Below are 23,166 nucleotides of genomic sequence, written 5' to 3' on the forward strand. Positions count from 1 at the left end.
ACTTTATTGGTATCGTACTTTTTTCTGTGCCATTAGTGGCGGTGATCATATCATAGTAGATAATTAAGAAGAAGCACCTAATAATAATATGTTAAATTCCTCGGGAACTTCTGATAAGATCTTATGACCATCTTTCATCTTGAGAATTTTTCGAATGGGTCATCTTAAAGGGCCCGTCGAATTCCATCATTAAATTGGTTTTAGACATTAATTAATAACTTAGTTACGATTTTTTTAGGTTCTTCATCACATTTAGAGGGGTAAATATCTCTTAACTCGAGAATCTTTGCTTGCTAATAACTATCATGTGATGGGCATAAATAAATTATCCTAAAGAAATATCAGCCTTGTGAAAAGATTATTTGCAGACGATTACAGGGACAGAACATGCAGACTGCCCGTATATACACCTTGCTTGGCCATTGAATCAGGGAAGGAGTTTGCTAAATGGAAATGACTTGTTCAAATATTATAGGAATAGTTTGCAGGAAAATTACTAAAAACATACAAACTCGGTAACCTGTCAGGCTAAGACTCAGGCTGCGCAACAGAAGCAATAAAAAGGAGACTAAGAAAAATCATCGAGCAGGTAACTAGTTTCAAACGAAATATGGCAATTAAAATGATGTTCTTTACCAAAAAAATATGTCATTTAACGCTGGACAAACTAAGTTGAAATTGCGAATTGGATAGTGCCAAGTTCTCTAAGCACTCTGCTTTTTAGCCATGAGAGCAGCTGTTCCTTTGCTACGGCCGCCAGTTTGCCTAGCAGCAATTTGCCCAACCTTTTGGCCTGAAACCTTGTGACGACCAACAGTACTGGCATGCCCAATATGCTGGTGATTACCACCACCGTGAGGATGTTCAACAGGATTCATGGCAACACCACGAACCCTAGGCCAGTAGTTCCTCTTGACTCTATATTTGTTATACGCATCTCCTGCCTTTATCAATGGCTTCCCAGTCCTGCCTCCACCTGCAACTTAACCAATCATTGCTCGGCACTCCCTTGGCATTGTTAAATAATATTTATGTAGTCTTATTTATTAAGGGTAGAATAGTACTTTCAGTTTGACCTATATATATTTTATTTGTATTTAGGTTAAGACAATGCATTCATAATAAACAGATTATTCAGAATTGTAGCCTCCTTTTTGTATTTGATCTCAATTATTTAAACATGGTATCAGAGCTGGTTTTATGAAACGAGGCTTAATCCCAAACACAACTTCGCGGATCCAACTTTGGAGTGAGATTTTGTCTTCCGCTTCTGCAAAATTTGGTATTTCGTTAGTTTCTGCAATTATTTTGGTATTTCGTCTTCCCTTCAGCTTTTGCAATTTGGTATTTCCGTTCAGTTTCTGCAAATTTGTTTTGTGTTTTGGAGTAATCATATAAGTTTGAGAAGATATTTGTTTAGTTTCTGCAATCTCTATTCAGTTTCTGCAATTTGGTATTTTGTTTTCCGCTGCTTTTGCATTCTGGTTCTCTGTGATTGTTGGTTATGGCTACTGAAAGAGATGATTCGCTTCAGTCTATGAGTGTGAGGTTGGATGGGAAGAACTATTCGTATTGGAGCTATGTAATGAGAAATTTTCTTAAGGGTAAGAAGATGTGGGGATATGTTAGTGGAACTTATGTGGTACCTAAGAATACTGAAGAAGGAGATACTGCTTCGATAGATACATGGGAAGCAAACAATGCAAAGATCATTACTTGGATCAATAATTCTGTTGAGCATTCTATAGGCACACAGTTGGCAAAGTATGAGACAACAAAGGAGGTTTGGGATCATCTGCAACGATTATTCACGCAATCAAATTTTGCAAAACAGTATCAGTTAGAGAATGACATACGAGCTCTTCACCAGAAGAGTATGAGTATTCAGGAGTTCTATTCTGCCATGACAGATCTTTGGGATCAATTGGCTCTTACAGAATCGGCAGAATTAAAAGCATGTGATTCTTATATTGAACGTAGAGAGCAGCAACGATTGGTACAATTTTTAACAGCACTTCGCAGTGATTTCGAAGGACTTAGAGGTTCAATTCTGCATCGTTCTCCACTGCCTTCTGTTGACTCTGTTGTCAGTGAGTTATTGGCTGAAGAAATACGTCTTCAGTCTTATTCTGAAAAGGGAATTCTTTCTGGTTCGAATCCTTCTGTACTAGCAGTACCTTCTAAGCCATTCTCTAATCATCAGAACAAGCCTTACACAAGGGTTGGCTTCGATGAGTGCAGTTTCTATAAGCAGAAAGGTCATTGGAAGGCTCAGTGTCCTAAGTTGAGACAGCAGAATCAAGCTTGGAAGTCTGGCAGTCAGTCACAATCTAATGCTCATCGATCACCTCAGGGTTATAAACCACCACACCACAATACTGCAGCAGTAGCTTCCCCAGGCTCTATTACCGATCCTAATACTTTAGCTGAGCAATTTCAGAAGTTTCTCTCCTTGCAGCCACAAGCAATGTCCGCTTCTTCCATAGGTCAGTTGCCTCATAGTTCCTCAGGTATGTCACACTCTGAATGGGTCTTGGATTCTGGTGCTTCCCATCATATGTCTCCAGATTCCTCATCTTTTACCTCAGTGTCCCCTTTGTCCTCCATTCATGTTATGACTGCTGATGGCACTCCTATGCCCTTAGCAGGTGTTGGTTCTGTTGTCACACCTCACTTGTCTCTCCCTAATGTTTATCTTATTTAAAAACTCAAATTGAATCTTGCGTCTGTTGGTCAAATATGTGATTCTGGTGATTATTTAGTCATGTTTTCTGGTTCTTTTTGTTGTGTACAGGATCTGCAGTCTCAGAAGCTGATTGGGATAGGCCGTAGGGAGAATGAGCTATATATTTTGGATGAGTTAAAAGTGCCAGTTGTCGCTGCTGCCGCTGCTGCTACTACTGCTGATTTGTCTTCCTTTCGTTTGAGTCTTTCATCTTCTAGTTTTTATTTATGGCATTCCCGTCTAGGTCATGTTTCGTCTTCTCGTTTGAGATTTTTGGCATCCACAGGAGCTTTAGGAAATTTGAAAACTTGTGACATTTCTGATTGTAGTGGATGTAAACTGGCATAATTTTCTGCTTTACCTTTTAATCGAAGTACTTCTGTTTCATCTTCACCATTTGATTTGATTCATTCTGATGTATGGGGACCTTCTCCTGTTTCCACAAAAGGAGTGTCTCGATATTATGTCTCTTTTATTGATGATCATACTTGTTATTGTTGGGTTTATTTAATGAAACATCGTTCTGAATTCTTTGAGATATATGCAGCTTTTCGAGCTCTTATCAAAACTCAACATTCTGCTGTGATCAAATGCTTTAGGTGTGATTTGGGTGGGGAATACACCTCTAATAAATTTTGTCAAATGCTTGCCTTAGATGGAACCATCCACCAAACTTCATGTACAGATACTCCTGAACAAAATGGTGTAGCTGAAAGAAAACATAGGCACATTGTCGAAACTGCTCGTTCTCTCTTGTTGTCTGCTTTTGTTCCTAGTGAATTTTGGGGAGAAGCTGTTCTTACTGCTGTAAGTTTGATTAATACAATTCCATCTTCTCATAGTTCGGGTCTATCTTCTTTTGAAAAGTTATATGGGTATGTCCCTGATTATTCCTTATTTAGAGTCTTTGGGTGTACTTGTTTCGTTCTTCGTCCTCATGTAGAACGCAATAAGCTATCCTCTCGATCCGCTATTTGTGTCTTTCTGGGTTATGGTGAAGGTAAAAAGGGGTATCGTTGTTTTGATCCAATAACTCAGAAACTTTATGTGTCTTGTCATGTTGTCTTCCTTGAGCATATACCTTTCTTTTCTATTCCATCCACTACTCATAGCCTGACAAAATCTGATCTTATTCATATAGATCCTTTTTTTGAGGATTCTGGTAATGATACCTCTCCCTATGTTCGATCAATTTGTACTCATAACTCTGCAGGTACTGGTACTTTACTCTCTGGCACACCTGAAGCTCCATTCTCATCTACAGCCCCTCAAGCTTCATCTGAGATTGTGGATCCACCTCCACGTCAGTCCATCCGCATTCGTAAGTCCATAAAACTACCAGTTTTTGCTTATTCTTGTTATTCTTCATCATTTACTTCCTTTTTAGCTTCTATTCATTGTCTCTTTGAGCCCTCTTCCTATAAAGAGGCAATTCTTGATCCGCTTTGGCAGCAAGCTATGGATGAGGAACTTTCTGCTTTGCATAAGACATATACTTGGGATCTGGTTCCTCTACCTCCTGGTAAAAGTGTTGTTGGTTGTCGTTGGGTGTATAAGATCAAGACTAATTCTGATGGGTCTATTGAGCGATACAAAGCTAGGCTGGTTGCAAAAGGATACTCTCAACAGTATGGTATGGACTATGAGGAGACATTTGCCCCGGTTGCAAAAATGACTACTATTCGTACTCTTATTTCCGTAGCTTCGATTCGTCAGTGGCATATTTCTCAGCTTGATGTTAAAAATGCATTCTTGAATGGAGATCTTCAAGAAGAAGTTTATATGGCACCCCCTCCTGGTATTTCACATGACTCTGGATATGTTTGTAAGCTTAAGAAAACATTATATTGTCTCAAACAAGCACCTCGTGCTTGGTTTGAGAAATTCTCTATTGTGATCTCGTCTCTTGGCTTTGTTTCTAGCAGTCATGATTCTGCTCTTTTTATTAAGTGCACTGATGCAGGTCGTATCATTCTGTCTTTATATGTTGATGACATGATTATTACTGGTGATGATATTGATGGTATTTCAGTTTTGAAGACAGAGTTGGCTAGACGATTTGAAATGAAGGATTTGGGTTATCTTCGATATTTCCTGGGTATTGAGGTAGCATACTCACCTAGAGGTTACCTTCTTTCTCAGTCGAAATATGTTGCAGATATTCTTGAGCGGGCTAGACTTACTAATAACAAGACTGTAGATACTCCTATTGAGGTCAACGCGAGGTACTCTTCTTCTGATGGTTTACCTTTGATAGATCCTACTTTATACCGCACTATTGTTGAGAGTTTGGTATATCTCACCATTACTCGTCCAGATATTGCATATGCTGTTCATGTTGTTAGTCAGTTTGTTGCTTCTCCTACTACTGTTCACTGGGCAGCTATTCTTCGTATTTTCCGATATCTTCGGGGTACAGTTTTTCAGAGTCTGTTACTTTCATCCACCTCTTCCTTGGAGTTGCGTGCATACTCTGATGCTGATCATGGTAGTGATCCCACAGATCGCAAGTCTGTTACCGGGTTCTGTATCTTTTTAGGTGATTCTCTTATTTCTTGGAAGAGCAAGAAACAATCTATTGTTTCTCAATCATCCACCGAAGCAGAATATCGTGCCATGACATCTACTACCAAAGAGATTGTTTGGTTACGTTGGTTACTTGCTGATATGAGAATTTCTTTTTCTCATCCTACTCCTATGTATTGTGACAACCAGAGTTCTATTCAGATTGCTCATAACTCGGTTTTTCATGAGCGCACTAAGCACATTGAGATCGATTGTCATCTTACTCGTCATCATCTCAAACATGGCACCATTGCTTTGCCTTTTGTTCCTTCTTCCTTGCAGATTGCAGATTTCTTTACCAAGCGCATTCCATCTCTCGTTTTCGTTTTCTGGTTGGCAAACTCTCGATGCTTGTAGCTGCCGCATCGTGAGTTTGAGGGGAGATGTTAAATAATATTTATGTAGTCTTATTTATTAAGGGTAGAATAGTACTTTCAGTTTGACCTACATATATTTTATTTGTATTTAGGTTAAGACAATGCATTCATAATAAACAGATTATTCAGAATTGTAGCCTCCTTTTTGTATTTGATCTCAATTATTTAAACAGGCACAACCTTCTTAACTCCAGAAGGTAGCTTGATCCTAGAAAGAACACCATCAACTCATAATAATTTTCATAAAGCACTAGTGAAAAATATATACAGTAAGCGAATCCTCCAAGCAAATTCATAAATTCTCTTTCCAAGCGATCTGGAATTTATTGTTTTGATTGCATACAAAAGAATTTAAACTTTAAATCAGATGTATAAGGTGATTTAATAAACTTTTTATAGGATGAAACTGAATTTATGCATGTGTGTAGAGACAAAAACATAAATCATGTGTGTAATTATTAGATTCTCATTATAGTATTTTTAAATGTATTATAGTTAATTGGTTTTTATTAGATTCTCATTTTCTGAGATCCTAGGAGGATCCGATTGTGTTCTTGTATACTTTGTGAAGATTCCGGTGGCCAAAATGTCCCGGAAATTGCATCCTAAATGCAAATCCTTGAGTCTAGCTCTAAAGCAAATGGACAAGATTTTCTCACCACCCCAGCAAGTGCTAACAAAAGCCATGTTATCACTGGCTAGCTTTGGTGGGGATGGCATGGTTAGGGCCATATGCTGGGCGTGGTAGTGCCTAAACAAAACAATAGGTTCAGGTGTATTGAATCTCTAGCCTGGAGTAATTGAGCCAAGCGTCTGTTGGACAATCAGAGTTGTTTGAGCCATTACATGGGTTCATGGTCTCTCGGCTCTCACGCAAACAACTCTTACTATGCATTACCCGTGATTATAAAACCTGGTCCGGCTCAACAGGTTGACTGGAGATTCAACCAACTTTGCTAAAAAATCCTGGATTTAACTTTATTTGATTTTTTTATTTTAATTTTTACATACTGTCTAACCTAATACTTGATTAAAAATATATATTTTTTCTATATTCATATTCATGAAAGTTAAGTGATTAAAAGATTTTTCAATTCGAATTTTAAAATCAATATCTAAGAAGAATAATTGATGTATAAGTAATTCTGATATATCTTTGCGGACTCGAACTGGGAAAAAAAGAGAAAATAAAACAATATCGAAAAAAGAAAAATTAATGTAGACGAAATTGGTTATGTTGTGAAGCCCAAACTAGGTTTGATGAAGATGCCCAACCCCAACTCCAATTGCTTAAAGGTGTTCTTGACAAGGAAGGCCTACTCTAGTTCAAGGCCAAGGCATGCCCAATTATAGTTCCCTGGCCTCCAAGCAAAGTCCACCGAGTCTTTTACGTTGAGATCTTTTGCCCGCCGAATAATCATAAAACGTTTTCAAGGTTCTCTATGGCTAAAATCGTAATATCAATTCAAAACCCTTCTTCCTTCTCCGAAAAAAGCCTCACAACCACTCCAATGGGTCGCGTCATCAGAGCTCAACGCAAGGGTGCAGCCGGCTCTGTCTTCAAGGCCCACACTCACCACCGCAAAGGCCCTGCTCGCTTCCGCTCCCTTGAGCGAAACGGCTACCTTAGAGGAGTGGTAAGTGACATAGTCCATGATCCCGGACGTTGTGCCCCTCTTGCAAGGGTCACGTTTAGACACCCTTCACGGTATAAGCTTCAAAAGGAGCTATTTGTGGCTGCTGAAGGGATGTACTCAGGCCAGTATGTTTACTGTGGAAAGAAAGTAAATCTGATGGTTGGTAACGTCTTGCCTTTAAGATCAATACCTGAAGGAGTTGTTGTGTGCAATGTGGAACATAAGCGGAGTGCTAGCTTGAGCATCTGGTGATTATTGTGTTGTCATTGGCCATAATCCCGATGAGGGGAACTACAAGGTAAATATTTCTCTCTTTTCGTTGTCCCTTAAAATGTTTTTATTAATATTAATTTTCTAAGAGCACAATACACGCACACACATCTTTAATCTTATGCACCAGGAACGAGTTTATACTTTAATCCGTACCGCCCCCAAGAAATATTTCAAGTTTTAGGCTGATACAAGAATTCCCTTGTTCTGGTATAAATTTTTTTTTAAAAAAAAAACTTAGTTAAATATTTTTTTTTTGTCAATGAAACATTAGGAGATGACAGCTACAGGCCTAAATCCAATAAAAAATAAGCCATAAATGATCCATCTGTCAAGGCTCGGCTCACAAATTCAACAAGAACACCAAACCATAGACCCAAAGAGAAACACAAAACAAAAGGGTCCCGGGGTTGCTGGTCTCTGAAGACTGAACTGCCAAGAAATCCAGGATTTTTTAAACTTTGACTGCTTTCACATTGAACACTTTGATTATAAAGGATCATAACAACATTAATTCTTGTCTTCAAAATCTCAAAATCAGACTTCATTGTTTTTGTCTTAACAATCACGCTGATTATGTTTTTAGCTGGGCTTGGCTTATTTATCATGTTAAAAGAACTCATTGAATAATTTAGCAAAGAAAGCTACACAAACAATGGTGTTTTGCTGTGATGCTCGACATGATTATCGGATGCTTAAAGTTTCAAACTTGGTGCAAATTTATCATACATGTTTGGTCTAATATGTGCGTGATCTTGTTATACTGATGTGAATAAATTCTTTTTGATGAATGTGAAGACAATGGAATGAATCCAACTTTCATTTAAGCTGAAAACGGAGAATTTGAGGTTCATTTGGTTTCTTTGGCAGTAAATTTCATTTTGTAGTACATGCAACAGGAAAGAAATCAAATTTTATAATGTACAACGATGCCAGATGGGAGAGCTAGTTGTAGATAAACATGTCAAACACAGTGTATCAGTTGAAAAGGAGAGTTTTTTCCACTGAACATGAAGTACCTTTGTGTTTCCTTACTCGGTCTTTTGTCGACATTTTTTATAAGCTAGCAAGAATCGTCACAGAGATGAACAGAGAAGTGAATAGAATTAGAGAAAGATATTGCAATGCACAGGAAGAAGAAAATGTTTATGTGTATATTCACTTATTATGTTTGCCAGCACTGTTACATTCATTTTATATGATCTAAAGGTGAGAAACTTGTTTACGTAATCTAATCAACAATAACAAACTTTGTTAACAGTCTAACAATATTAACAAACTTTCTAACCATTGTATTCTTTATTCTCTCGACGGGTGGCAGCAGCAGAGCCTTTGATATCTTGACATTCCCCCTCAATCACAGGCTTGGAGGAACCAAGCATAAGATTGGAACAATGACGCCGAAATAAAGGAGTGAAAAGACCTTTAGTTATAATATCATCATCTTCAAAATAAACCCTTACTGCAGAAAGATGGTCTCGAGCATCTTTGATCTTCTAATGATCATCAGTTTCAACACTTTCTGGTCAGAATCTGCATCAAACCGATTTGGACACTTTCTTGATCCATCAACAAATCCTAAAATACCATGACTCTTAAGTAGAATTTGCATCTGAAAATTTCATATGAGATAATTTGTGTCATCCAACTTGACTGTTACAGCTGTTGAAACCGTAGGAAGTAAACATGTAATAGGAGATTGAACAATTTAAAGTTGAGAAGTAGTCACTATTTTTAGAGTTCAAGAGACAGAGAGGAAGAGAATCACAGATTTGAGAAGAGAGTTGAAGAAGAATTTTTCAGTTTGACAATATATCAAACAGATGATAGACAGATTGATTATTATGAAAGAATTGGTTTAATAAGGCGATAATAATGCCAGAAACAGAGATTAGCAAGATATTAGAAGCTTTAAAGTTGAGAAGTAGTCACTATTTTTAGAGTGCAAGAGATAGAAAAGAAAAGAATCAAAGATTGAGAAGGAAAAATCTTGCAGAAAGTTGATAATTCCTTACCTTCGTCTTTTCAAGAATTACATTATACATCATCATCAAATTTAAATTTTGATGAAAAACTAAAATATGTATTGACTTTTCTTTTAGCCTTTTCACTTCTTTTTTTTCCTTTTCCTTTTCCCCTCTTCCTCCTTTCCCTTCGCTCTCTTCTTTCTCCCAGAACATCTCCTTTACTCTCTTTTCTTGTTCATAACAATTATCCCTTCTCTCTTCATCTCTTCTTTTTTTTTTTAAATTACATCTCATGATTATGCAGAACATTTTATGTCTCATAGTCGAGACATTTCTGGGACTGAGGATTCCCTTTCATCATCCTGTGATGAGAAGAAAAGGCCGAGGTTGTTGTGCCAAAAAGACGAAAATAAACAGGACCAAATTAAGGAAATTTAGGAAGTGTGGCTACTAGTGATAGACTGTAATATTTATATAGAAATGAAACAGAAATGAAGAAAGAGTAGAGAGTAGAAAGGAAGAAGAACAGAGAATGAATCTGTTATACAGAGAAGCAGAAGATGAATTGTAGTACTGTTTTATTATTTGCTTTTGCTTAAATGTTCACATCACTAATCCTCAGTTTATATATGCAGTATTAGAAAGATACTACACAGTATTTGCTCTTTCTTTTTGCACTGAAATAATGCTAACAAATTCACTTAACTAACAAACTAACAGTATTCAAACAATATTAATCTCTAATCTTCTGACACTTGGCAGACGTAGAGCCGCTGATATCTTTACATGCCCCCTCAATCGCAGGCTTGGAGGAGCCAAGCATGAGATTGGAACAATGATGCTGAAACAAAGAAATGGAAAGATCTTTGGTAAGGATATCAGCAAACTGATCAGTAGAGGAGACATGCTGGACCAGTAAATCACCCGTGATAACCTGTTCCCTAACAAAATGATAATCGATCTGGAGATGTTTCATCCTGGAATGGAACACTGGATTGGAGGCAAGGGAGATAGCAGAGATATTTTGAAAAGCTAGCAAGAATCATCACAGAGATGAACAGAGAAGTGAATAGAATTAGAGGGAGATACTACAATAGAGATGAAGAAAAGCAAAGAATAGAGATGTAGAGAAGCAGAGAGAAATTCTGCAGTGCAGAGGAAGAAGAAAACATTTATATGTATATTCTCTTATTAGAGTTGAACAATCTGAAGTTGAGAAGTAGTCGTTATTTTTAGAGTGCAAGAGATAGAAAAGAAGAGAATCAAAGATTGAGATGGAAGAATCTTGCAGATAGTTGAAGATTTGAAGAAGAATTTTTCAGTTTGACAATATATCAAACAAATAATAGACAGATCGATTATTATGAAAGAATTGTTTGGATAAGGAGATAATAATGCCAGAAACAGAGATTAGCAAGATATTATAACCATTTCAGATGCACGTTTCGCTTCTGCAGCAACTTCATCAAGAGAAAGGTCAGTAGCAGCTGCAGCTCCAGCAACCTTATGAACAAGAATAGTCCCCGTCAACCCTCTTCGTCCAACTATGCCTCGAGGTGGAGGTAAAGCACAGTCATCTCCAACAATTACAATCCCTACTTTATAACCTTCAGATTTTGCTTGCTCAGCAGCCAAACCAAAATTTAGACGATCGCCAGTATAATTCTTGACAATCATAAGACATCCAATCGGACCAGTAACAGCTCTGATACCATGATAAGTTAGCAAGAATCGTCACAGAGATGAACAGAGAAGTGAACAAAATTAGAGGGAGATACTGCAATGCAGAGGAAGAAGAAAATATTTCTATGTATATTCAGTTATTATGTTTGCTAGCACTGTTACATTTATTTTATATGAACTAAAGGTGAGAAGCTTGTTTACGTAATCTAATCAATAGTAATAGACTTTGTTAACTGTCTAACAATATTAACAAACTTTCTAATCATTATATTCTCTATTCTCTTAACCGGTTACAGCAGCAGAGCCTTTGATATCTTGACAATTTTATCCATGTGATTCGAGTTATTGAACCTGGCTCTTATGATTTTTTGGTTGACTGTGTAACTAAAGAGAAAGGACAGTTTCGAATCTGTGGCGTCGGAGCATCTACGGATGTTATTCCGCCAAATTAACTTTATCACAGCAACCTTTCTTCTAGAGTTACGTTCCTATCTTAAATAGTTTTTTTAACAATAATTGTTACTTTGTTTCTTTCCTTTAGCTCTGATCATTAGAACTTGCATCAATATGTTTATGCAAACAAACTTTCCATACAAAATTATCATACAAACACATGTGGTTGTTCCCTTTTTTTTCTGGAGATGCCATTCGGAGGCCACTTGTGAGTTGAGACATCAGTTTGTATGAAATTTTAACTTGAAAAGATTGTTTGTAGACCATTTTCACTATGAGTTAGGATAGCATTTACTGTGATCAGCTCATTCGTGCTCTTTGATTTCTATTAATGGTTAGGGTTTTGTTCATCTTTGGGAAATCGTATGCTAATTTGTGAATTTTTCTTCCTCTGTTGTTGTTGCAGGACTTTCACTTCTTGAATACCCGGGTTGAAAGCCATCGATCGAGCTTATGCTTTGCCTGTTGATGTTGTACATAGGATTTTTGTTTGGCAGATAATGAGTTGGCTGATTAAGCAATATAGCCAAAACAAAGTCCAAGTTAAGACATTCGTTTATTCCTTTCACAGATTGAACACCATTGAAGATCCACACACTTTGGCATGTTTGGAACTTCAATGGAAATAGTTTATCGTGCAATATTTTTGCAGGCTATAACTAAGCAACATGGTAAGAAAATGTCAGGATTTTGTCTTGTATCCCTGATCAATTTATTGGAGCCATTGGAGCATGAATGATGAACAACATCGATTATATAAAGTGGGGCTGCTGGTTCTTGGAAAATGGTTTTGGTACAAGTTGCTGTCGTTTGTTCTTTTGTTCCTCAAAACCTTTTTTTTTTTGACAAAGTAATTAAGAGGTTGTTTGATATAGTTTCTGATTTTGTTTTGGTACAACTTTAAATTTTTTTAAAATAACTTAAATCAAGCCAAGAGTGGAGTTCTAACTTAAATCTATCAGTCAAGTCAGGTTTATAACTATGTGGTTTAAGTGTTTGATCGAGAGTGTTATGATTACTTGGAGTTTTTCTTGAATAACATGGCCGTGAACCATTGGAATCTGCTACTCCTAGAGTTCTGTCATCCACGACAACTATTGGCTTCAAATTTTACGAGGAATAATAATTTAGAGGTCCAATGGAACTATTTTTGTCTCCTGTTTAAAAGATCAAAATTTTAAAATAGAAACGTAGATTTTGATAGATTTTAATGAGGTTGTCTCCAAAAAGGTAAAACCAACAATAGGTTTTCAAAAATCATAAATGATATCAATTAACAAAATTAACGATAAAAATTATATAATATTTAAATTGTAATACTTATGGTATAAAAAACGGGAGAAAATCACTTTCAGTGAACAATAAAAATATATCTGTACTCCTTGGAGATTATTTTTTTAACTCTCTTGTTGTTGAATATATCTCTCATATAATTATAAATAATTACAAACTTAAGCACCGTAAAATCTTTCATTGACTACGCCATTGTGTTATAGTTCTCTATCTAACTCTCAGCATAGAAAAAAAAAGACTTGAAATTGTCAGATGAAAAGGAAAAGGAGCAAGAACTTGAATAATGTGTTTGATATTGCGGTAGCTGTTGTGGTTGTAGTTTGAAAAAAATTGTTTTTATAAAAAGTACTTTTAGTTGAGGTTGGTTTGAAAAAATAAGTGTTTGGTTAAAACTGTGGTTGAAATTGAGGTTAAAGAAAAAGTAGTTTAATGTATTTGGTTAAGAATGTTTTTGAAATTGAGGTTATAAAATAATTTAAAAAAATATATATTAATATTGATAGTTTTAAATTTAAATATTGTAGAATTAATTACTCTTATTACATCATGAAATAAAAAATAATTTATATAAAATATTTTTTATTATTCCATTAAACTATTTATAATTCCATTACGTATAAAATTCATCCGATAGGAACTACAGTTTTCATAATTTTTTGAGCGTAGATAAAATATTATTAGGTATAAAATTGATATTACAGTGCAAATGAATTTAATTCACTCTATACAAGTTTTTCAGGAAAAAAAATATTGTTCACATCAATTCACTCTAAACTAGGTTTTTTTAAAAAAAAAAAACATGTTAAAAAAATTAACACACTTAAAAAAAAAAAAGTCACGTTAACAGTGCAAGTGAATTGCCAATTGCACTGTTCACGTGAACTGTACAATTCACACATGAACAGTGCAAAGAGAATTGCACTGTTCACGTTAACAGTGTTCAATATACAATGTTCATGCTAATTGCACTGTTCAGTGAACAGTGCAATTTGCATGCACAATAAAGAAGAAGTAACATTTTGCTGCCTTTTTTTTTCCTGCGTATCAATCGCTAAAATATGCAGGCCCCATACATAATAAAATATGTATTTTCTCTTACCAAACAGCTGCAAACTGCATTTTATTTAAAACACAGCTTCAGCCGCGGCCCCTAGTCAAATGGAATGAAAAGGAAAAGGAGCAAGATGATGAATAATTGATCGAATTGATATTGCTTTCAGAGATAAGGACAAGTGAGAGCCCAGTAAAGGATCCTAAGCATCTTTATTAGCTATTAAACACATGCAGATGATAATTGCCAGTTATATTTATCAGCCCGTTCTTGATGAAAAAATCATCACAAATAATCCGAAAACATAAACAGCAGAGCATCAATCTGAATCTGAGTAAAAGGCAACGAGAAATGCCAAATCCATAAATTGTTTCCAGGTTGTATCAGTACCCAATAAGAAAAAACAGGGTCCAGTTACTTTGTCCGCAGGTAAGTGACCCTTGTAAGAGAAAGATATATGTGATCATCAAATTCCACAGCTTGGAAACTGCAAGGAGCTCACGTGTGTCTCATCAAAGCCATCACCTACTCCCACCACCATATTTTAAAAACAATTAATCATATGCCCAGCAGTTCACCTTGCCACGCAGCCATCAGATCACTGAGCTGTAGTGGAGATCCCCACTCAACCAGTGAAAAGAAAAGGTGGTGATTAAAGTTAAATAAGATTTCGAAAACAACTCTTTCCACAAAATCAATGGCAAAATACACTCAACGATGGAATTATATATTTACAGACAGGGAAAGTCCCCGACTGCGAAGCTTGAGAGAGAATATCAGAGGGGGCCAGGGGGGAGATGACCGTGGTGGACAGGACATGTATTCGTCAACAAGCGTGCACTCTACTACGTGCTGTCCGTAGTTATGCCTATGTAAGATTTCTGACACATTATTATAATTATTATAGATTAGCTAAGCCTATGGAACTAGATCCATTATTGTTTTTGGGATGCGATTGATCTTTTCTCTGTTTAGCTGGCTTTTACCGTCACTGGGAGGCCCTGTCTAGCCTCTACTAGAGGCCCCCTGTTTTTTTACCATCTTCGACACTTTGGATTCTCCCTGTTGATGATATTATTGGGAAGGTGATGTAAATTTTATATTTTTTAATTATTTTAATATTTTAATATTAAAAATAATTTTATAAAAATTAAAAAAATTATTTTAATATATTTTTAAATACTTTAAACTATCATCCTTGTCACAAACCCAAATAATGATCGCGTTGCCACCCAAATCACAAACATGAAACACCCTTTAAATTTCATCGGCTGTCTGAATTTCGGTAATAATTTTTTAAAAATTATTTTTATTAAAAATTATTACTCAACTCTTTGAATAAATATCTAACAAGCTTATCGACCCCACAACACGGGTTATAAATTTTACTAGATTGGATTAATTTTTTATTTTTTTTCATGTTATAAAATACAAAAACTTATTTAATATTAATTTAATACCGAATGATAAAATATAATTAAAAATTTCACATTAAATGATAATATTAAAAAATATATATAAACAAAAAACTCAAAAATCCCAATCTAGCTTTTTTATTTATATTTAGTTTATCTATCAAACTCATGATCCGGGTTATGGACTTTATTAAATAGATTTTATTTTATTATTTTGGTTTATGATAAAAAAATATAAAAAATAATAATTTATCATCAATCCAATAATAAAAAATAAAATTAAAAAAAAAACTCAAAAAAAATAATCTAATTTACTATTTATATAAACAATTACATTCGAGTCTAGATTTGTTTTTTGTTTTTAGTATAATATGATAAGAGATCGTCCCCAATCATGAACTTAAAGTAGATCATGAAAATTTAATCATCATATTTTGAACTCAATCGCATGAATGGTACTTATTGGACGAGGATTATTAATATTTTTCATATTTTGAAAAGTTTCCTTGTGAATGGATAAATAATTATTGAAATTACTAACTCTAATCCCTATTAAAGATAATAATTATATTAAATGTAACTCAAACACATGCTTAAAATAGAATTAAGAAATTTTTATGAAAATTTAATTCTCTGTAATATGAATGGTATTTTGAATTGAGGTGATTAGAAAAGAAAGTACAGTTTTGAACAGCCAGAGCAACCAAGCAATACCATTATTAAACAAAGTTATTAAAAGTTAATGTAAGCCGATTAAAACATTGTTTTTTTTTTTTTTTAGTTTAACGTGGGTGTCCGGACCAGTTTACGCGCACCTCAACTAATTCCACGGGCCCTGAAGTTAACGACCATGCAAGCCTCCAGTGACCATCATATGAGCAACCACAGGGTTCAAACTTGAGATCATAGAGGAACGATTAAAACATTGTTATTTCAAGGTTAAAGTGTTTTTGGTATTGCAGTAAAATATTAATCTTTTTAGATTTTAATTTTTTTAATATATTTAGATCATTTTGATGTGCGATATTAAAAATAAATTAAAAAAATAAAAAAAATATTATTTTAATATATTTCTAAAAAAACATTTTAAAATATAATTTTCACCGTATTTTTAAAAAAATTCAAAATCACACCAGTTTTGATATGATCATAAATTCACTCGCTTGATTGCCAAGTTTAACCTAATCAATTTATATTTTTTTTTATTTTTTTGAAAACCAAGTAGGGTCAAGTCCTAGTTGATCCCTTTTTATTTTCTCTTCAACAAGTCCTCGATCCATGGCGACGGCAACCATTAACTCAAGAGACTTTTTGTATTTTAAAAATTTTAAAAATTTATTTTATTTAAATTATTTTAATATACTAATAATAAAAATAAATTTTTAAAAAAATAAAAAGATATTATTTTAATATTTTAAAAAGCAAATAGGAAACGTAATCCAAGTCTCTCTGCTACAGCAATGAATAGCTCCTCCTTCCTCGCCATCTCTGCACAGGAGATGTAGTAAATTCATAGGTTTAAACGTCACATAATCATTAATTCACCTGCAAGGAACCTCCCATCTTCTCCTGTGTAATTTACAGCAGAAAAATTGAACACTGGCCCATGTCAATCAAGCACCAGATGCCAGTCTGGTGCCCTAAAGCTGGCTATCTAGCTGCCATTTTATAGCCCACAAGATTTTGAAAATGATAAGAGTTTGCTGCTCTTAGATATTTCAAAAGCAAAAAATATCCCATGCCATGTGGAAGAGTTTAATTGGGTTGTCAGGAAAGATGCTAACTCAGGAGAGTGACATGATTTTCCGGGTTAGTGGGGAAAATCATGACACATGGATATTTCATTTCTATCTAGATTGGAAAAATAGATTTTGTTTCAATGTATGAAAGATTATCTAAAAATACTCTAATTATAGACAAAGATATATATATATATATATATATATATATTAAACAATAACTCTATTATGCCCTTTTAGGCAACTTTTGTGTTAGAAATTAAGAAATGCAACGCCACTAAAACGAAAGAAGCTCTTTCAAGATTCAAAGATATATCAATGGAGGTTATTTTTTAAAAAAAATAATTATTAATGTGGGTGTTTGAACCAGTTTGTGTGTATCTCAATTAATCTTGCAAGTCCTGAAGTTAATGACCATATAAATCTCAAATAGTCTTAAGATTTGTGAGACTTGAACTGACAATTTCTAAAAATAAATTTATAACCTGATTAATTGAATTATATTCTTTAATATTAAGGATAAAAAAGTAGAAATAAACATATTACACTCCACGTTGAACCTTATTATATAGCATGAAAATTCTAAAAAAGATGGTAAGTATGATTAACATATTTTTCCCATCATAATCTTTGATTCAAGGTGACATAACATGACTATAATAATAATCAAATAATTGCGAAAAAAGTTGGTTATTGCAATATTTTACTCCCCTCAAATTTCCCACCACCAAATTCTTGGACCCTCGTTTGCCCATTTATTGACACCAGCATACATTTTATACTTGCTCACGCCATTCACCCTCTAGAACTTTATTATAAAATAAAATAAAATAAATTCTCCTTGATTTGGCACACATCTCTATGAGCATAGAAAACTAGCATTTTCCTTTGGAATTAAATTCCCACCCAAAACTTTAATTAAAACAATATATGGCACTGTATAATGGGCTTGTACTGTCCAGCTGGTTACAGCATCACCAAAGCAAAACAAAAAAACAAAGAAGATAAAGTGACCTACCCTCCTCACTCTCCCACCCTGCAAATTCACTCCACTCCCCCAATCAAAACAAAAGGAGAAGCCATTAAAGATAAATTGGCAATTCATGAGGTCTTAAAATAAAGCTCAAACATTTTTTATAGTGAAAAATCATCAAGGAAATATCTCAATTAATTACCATGGTTAATATGACTATCCAAATTCAAGTATATATATGGAGAAATTGAATGATTAAAGTATTTAATTTATAAATATACTAGGTAACTATTTCTTTTGTTGAATTAGATTCACACTTTATTTATTACACTTAATTCTTGATATTGAAATGTACATTTGTTTAATTTTTTATTATTAAAAGTGCTACAATTAAGTAAAATGTATTTGGTTGTTGTTCCTATAATATTTTTTATTCATTAAGTATGTTATAAAATAAGCACAATTCCCGCAACTATTCAATTAAATCTATGTCAAGCCAAACATATAATTGAAATATATTCATTTTATTATTTTTTATTTTTTAAAATTAATATTTTTATATTAACTAATTTATATTTAAACAAGATTTGCATTACTGATTTAATTACCAAAACGGTCAAAAAAACACACTATCTAAACTAACGTGCAAACTAAATTTTGATTGATAATATAAGAAGTGTAGCCATTTATTACTTAGACCAATCCTCGAAATTATATACATGAAAAATATCACATATCATTTTTACGAGACGAAATATGATTATTAATACAATTTTCAAATTACAAAAAGCCAAGTTTCTAACCTAGTGATGACGTGTCACTCCAAGAAGGCGCGTAGGGTTTACTAACACAGCCATGAGAGTGTTCTCACTTCTTGTCTGAAAGAACAGTCATCAAATGCAATCAGAGTAAAAGAGGGAACTTTTTATAACTCATTCCGGCAGTGACAACTGGAGAGGACAGTGAACCAGCTGTTCTGTGCCACGTTTCATGATTCCACTGGCTGATATCTGCAACTAATCCTTTTGAAGAGCAGTCTTTCTCCATCACACAGTGCCCAGCTTTTATCCAGCTAAGCAAAGCAACCCCTTAACGGCTACATTTTTAACTTTACAGATTTTTTGTGGGAATTTTTGTCACATTCTCCATCCAACGTGGCAAATGACATGGCTGGGTTGCCATTTGGTTCGACCCGGTGAGCATCCGTCCCGACTAATTTAAAAAACCCAAGTTTAAACCACTTCTTTGAACGTGCATAATGTATTATTAAATTATTTACTCTTATCAAATAATACTCATAAATATATTAAAAAGATAATAAAGTCTAACATGATTACAAGCGCAGTTCCAGAAACTTAATCAAATTATTTTATAGTGTGTTTGAGATTTATTTTTTAAATTAGTTTTTCATTTAAAATTATATTAAAATATTTTGTTTTAGTTTTTTTACTTATATTCATGTATAAATCCTCACTCGAATTATAAATAACAATTAATTAATTTCAGATGTGCTAGTAAATTATTAAATATATTGAACAATATTACTAATAACTTAATTTTTTTAAAAGTTTTAATTCTAAATTGATTAAATTATTATACAATTCGAACAAGATAAAAAAGTTAAAATTTAACCAACCTAATTCAATTTGTTATTATTCTGGTGAATTTTGCTGATTTAAAATAAAACATACTAATTTTTTTAAAAATTATTATGAAATTTAATAAAATTTAAAGTCAACTAAACTAAACTCATCTTAAATAAATAAAAATTATTTTTTTATTTTTTTTATTTACATTATTAAATTAATAAATTTTATTACACAATACACATAAAAATATATTAAAAACCTGAAACCGATTATACTATAATATCAAATAAATTACATCGCTTTTGGAGGAATAGAATTTGCTGACGTGGGATAATATTCTCTGACGTGGAAAATGGTATAGTAAAATTAAATGACTCATAGAAAAATTTAAATTAAGAGGGGTATTAAAGAGGAAGCCAATAGAGAGTGTGTGGGGCTATAAAAGGCTGTGTTTCGGTACTGAAGCATTGCAGAGTAGAAAGCTTCACTCTTCACTCTTTACTCTTTACTCTTTAAAATCTCCTCTCTCTCTCCAGAGCTTCTTCCTCTCATTTCAATGGCTGTTTCAGTCTTTAAGATGTTGGGTTTCTTTGTTGGTTTCTTTCTAATTGTGGGTTTGGTCAGTTCAGCTAAGTTTGACGAGCTCTTTCAACCAAGCTGGGCTCTCGATCACTTTGCTTATGAAGGAGAGCTTCTCAGGCTCAAGCTTGATAATTATTCTGGTAAATAAACGTTGTTTTCCTTGCAAAGATTGAAACTTCATAGTTTTCTATGCACAAAGTTTGAAACTTTGATTCAATCCAGCAAGCTCCAATGCTGCGCCATCTTTGTGGTCTTCGTAAGACCTTTTCTTTATAAAGAAGAGAATGATTCTGGTCTAGAATGTCCCATTGGTTCTGTTACTGTACAGTAGTTTTCTTCCAATGCTATCATGTCAATGAACACATTTTAGCCACAAATGTGTACGTGTGTGTATGGTTTCTTTGAGGGATTGTCTTCTCGGCATTCACAGACTAATGGAATTCCTTTTCAGGTGCTGGATTTCAATCCAAAAGCAAGTATATGTTTGGAAAAGTAACAGTACAAATCAAGCTTGTAGAGGGTGATTCTGCTGGAACTGTTACTGCTTTCTATGTGAGTATATTCAAGCAATTGTTACCCTTTATTTTATCTCTTGAGATAGAATTGATTGTTGCGTAGCTGGATTACCCCATGACCATGACCTTTGTTTGTCCCCATTCAATAATGTTTCACCTATTTCACGCAATACACTAAAGAAAATTTTTCTGATATGCAGACAATTTAATCTTGAATTCATTTGCCTTCATTAAATGCACGTACTGAGTCACTAGCAGAAGTATCTACCCGCTAATTTTATGTCTCCTGAATTTCTTGTTAGTCTACATTATCTTGCTTTTATTAGCTTAGTACCCCCCCACAATAATTAATTGCTCTCATTGGTTTGAACTTTTACCTTAGTAAAAGTCAGAAGATTTTATTTCTGGATGTTATTGTAGTACTTGTCAAACTGTAAACAGTGTGCATCAATTTTATTTAATTGCATATTATAGTGTTGACATTGACATTTTACTTGTGGACTTTGTCTAAAGTTTTGATCTTTTGATGAAACAGATGTCATCTGAGGGTCCATACCACAACGAGTTTGATTTTGAGTTTCTTGGCAACACCACAGGAGAACCTTACTTGGTTCAAACCAATGTATATGTTAATGGCGTAGGTAACAAAGAACAAAGACTGAACCTTTGGTTTGACCCTACCAAGGATTTCCATTCTTACTCCTTACTTTGGAACCAGCGCCAAGTTGTGTAAGCCCCATCACTTTCTCACAAAAGATAGTTTCCTTTAGTCTATATACTAAAATATATATATTTACTGCTCACAGACATGCATAACTTGCTATACCAAGATCTGCATTATTGCATGCATGACATAAACATAGGGATCTGTGAATATTTGGGGCATGTTGCGTATAATTTCACTGAAGATTAAAGTGGCATGCTGGGCAAAGACTGCTACCTTGTCACTTAAAAAGGTAGTAAAAGCAGTATGATCAGTTGTTCTGTAGCATCACTGAATCACTGCATGCATCAGGGTACTGTTGCTTGTTTTGCTTGAAGGGATACGGAATACCTCAGTGTTGTTCTGTTCTGTATGTCTGAGGTCATGCCCTTTGGTGTTTGAAAGTTATCTGTGACTAGTGGATGTCACTGGTGTTCTTACAGAACAAAATAGCACAAAAAACCTAACCCCTAAAAGGGGGACCGAATCTTGGAATATATGTGCTAAAGGGTCAAATGGTGTTTTAATGGTTCTTGGCATGTAGTTGGTTCCGTACATACAATACAACTGGTGCTCTTCTGTGATTTGAAGTTTAGCTCTTGTATGTTTCCTGATTGGCTTTATTGAAACTAAATCTAAGTTCATGGTTAACAAACCAATATTGTTTAAGCAAACCTTAATTGGAATAAAAAAATTGGATTAATCATTTGTTAATCTAGCATTTGGAGGATAACAAGTTACTGTGTTAAATATAAGCTAATTTTGTCCCTCATATTGGTTTGTTTACAGGTTTCTAGTGGACGAGACCCCAATTAGATTGCATACCAATATGGAAAACAAGGGAATTCCTTTTCCAAAGGATCAAGCCATGGGTGTATACAGCTCAATATGGAATGCAGATGATTGGGCTACACAAGGTGGCCGTGTCAAGACTGATTGGAGTCATGCACCCTTTGTTGCCTCCTATAAAGGATTTGAAATTGATGCATGTGAGTGTCCAGTATCAGTAGCTGCAGCTGATAATGCTAAGAAATGTAGCAGCAGTGGTGAGAAAAGGTACTGGTGGGATGAACCTACGTTGTCTGAGCTCAATGCGCACCAGAGCCATCAGCTTTTGTGGGTTAAGGCTAACCACATGGTCTACGACTACTGCAGCGACACTGCTAGGTTCCCAGTCACTCCTCTAGAGTGCCTGCACCACAGCCACCGCCACCACTAGGACTGAAACAAGGGTTTATATATAGTCATGGAGGAAGGAGGGCTTGGGGTTTTTTGGTACTGTTGTAAAAAGGAGGGGAAAACAAAGTCAGATATACATGTCCTCCATGTTTGATATCTTGTTCATGTTGTCCTCTTTCAGGTTTTGTTTTGTAAGATAGTATGATTGATTAATATGCATGTGATTTGTTCTTTCTTTATTTCTATTGAAACACCTTTTCCAAATGTGTTATAATGTGTTCGTAGAGCAAGTTGCCATGCTGATGTAATTCGAATGGGGTCCTACTGGGAGACTCTAACAATAGGGTGGGTACATTTATGCACTGGATGTCCCACCGTTGGAGCCATGGAAATGAAAACTATGGTTGGTGGATGAAGAAAAGAAAGACAAGGTTATGCAAGAAATGGGAC

The 23,166-nt window shown here is 34.5% G+C and overlaps 2 protein-coding genes and 1 pseudogene across 2 annotated transcripts; 2 read left to right on the forward strand and 1 right to left on the reverse strand.

Moving 5' to 3' along the window:
* Positions 1-704: 704 nt before the first annotated feature.
* LOC112325254 (60S ribosomal protein L8-2) lies at positions 705-6,354 on the reverse strand. Its single transcript, XM_024591224.1, has 2 exons — positions 6,230-6,354; positions 705-966 (listed from the first exon to the last, which is right to left on the reverse strand). The coding sequence occupies exons 1-2, from the start codon at positions 6,352-6,354 to the stop codon at positions 705-707; spliced, it is 387 nt and encodes a 128-aa protein (XP_024446992.1).
* Positions 6,355-7,178: 824 nt separating this feature from the next.
* LOC18108654 (60S ribosomal protein L8-like) lies at positions 7,179-8,384 on the forward strand (annotated as a pseudogene).
* Positions 8,385-20,196: 11,812 nt separating this feature from the next.
* LOC7498139 (xyloglucan endotransglucosylase protein 6) lies at positions 20,197-22,955 on the forward strand. Its single transcript, XM_002326051.4, has 4 exons — positions 20,197-20,459; positions 20,771-20,871; positions 21,370-21,563; positions 22,327-22,955. The coding sequence occupies exons 1-4, from the start codon at positions 20,294-20,296 to the stop codon at positions 22,754-22,756; spliced, it is 891 nt and encodes a 296-aa protein (XP_002326087.2). The 5' UTR covers positions 20,197-20,293; the 3' UTR covers positions 22,757-22,955.
* The last annotated feature ends 211 nt before the right edge of the window (positions 22,956-23,166 follow it).

This window comes from Populus trichocarpa, chromosome 19, assembly GCF_000002775.5.
Source record: "Populus trichocarpa isolate Nisqually-1 chromosome 19, P.trichocarpa_v4.1, whole genome shotgun sequence".
Lineage (NCBI taxonomy): Eukaryota > Viridiplantae > Streptophyta > Magnoliopsida > Malpighiales > Salicaceae > Populus > Populus trichocarpa.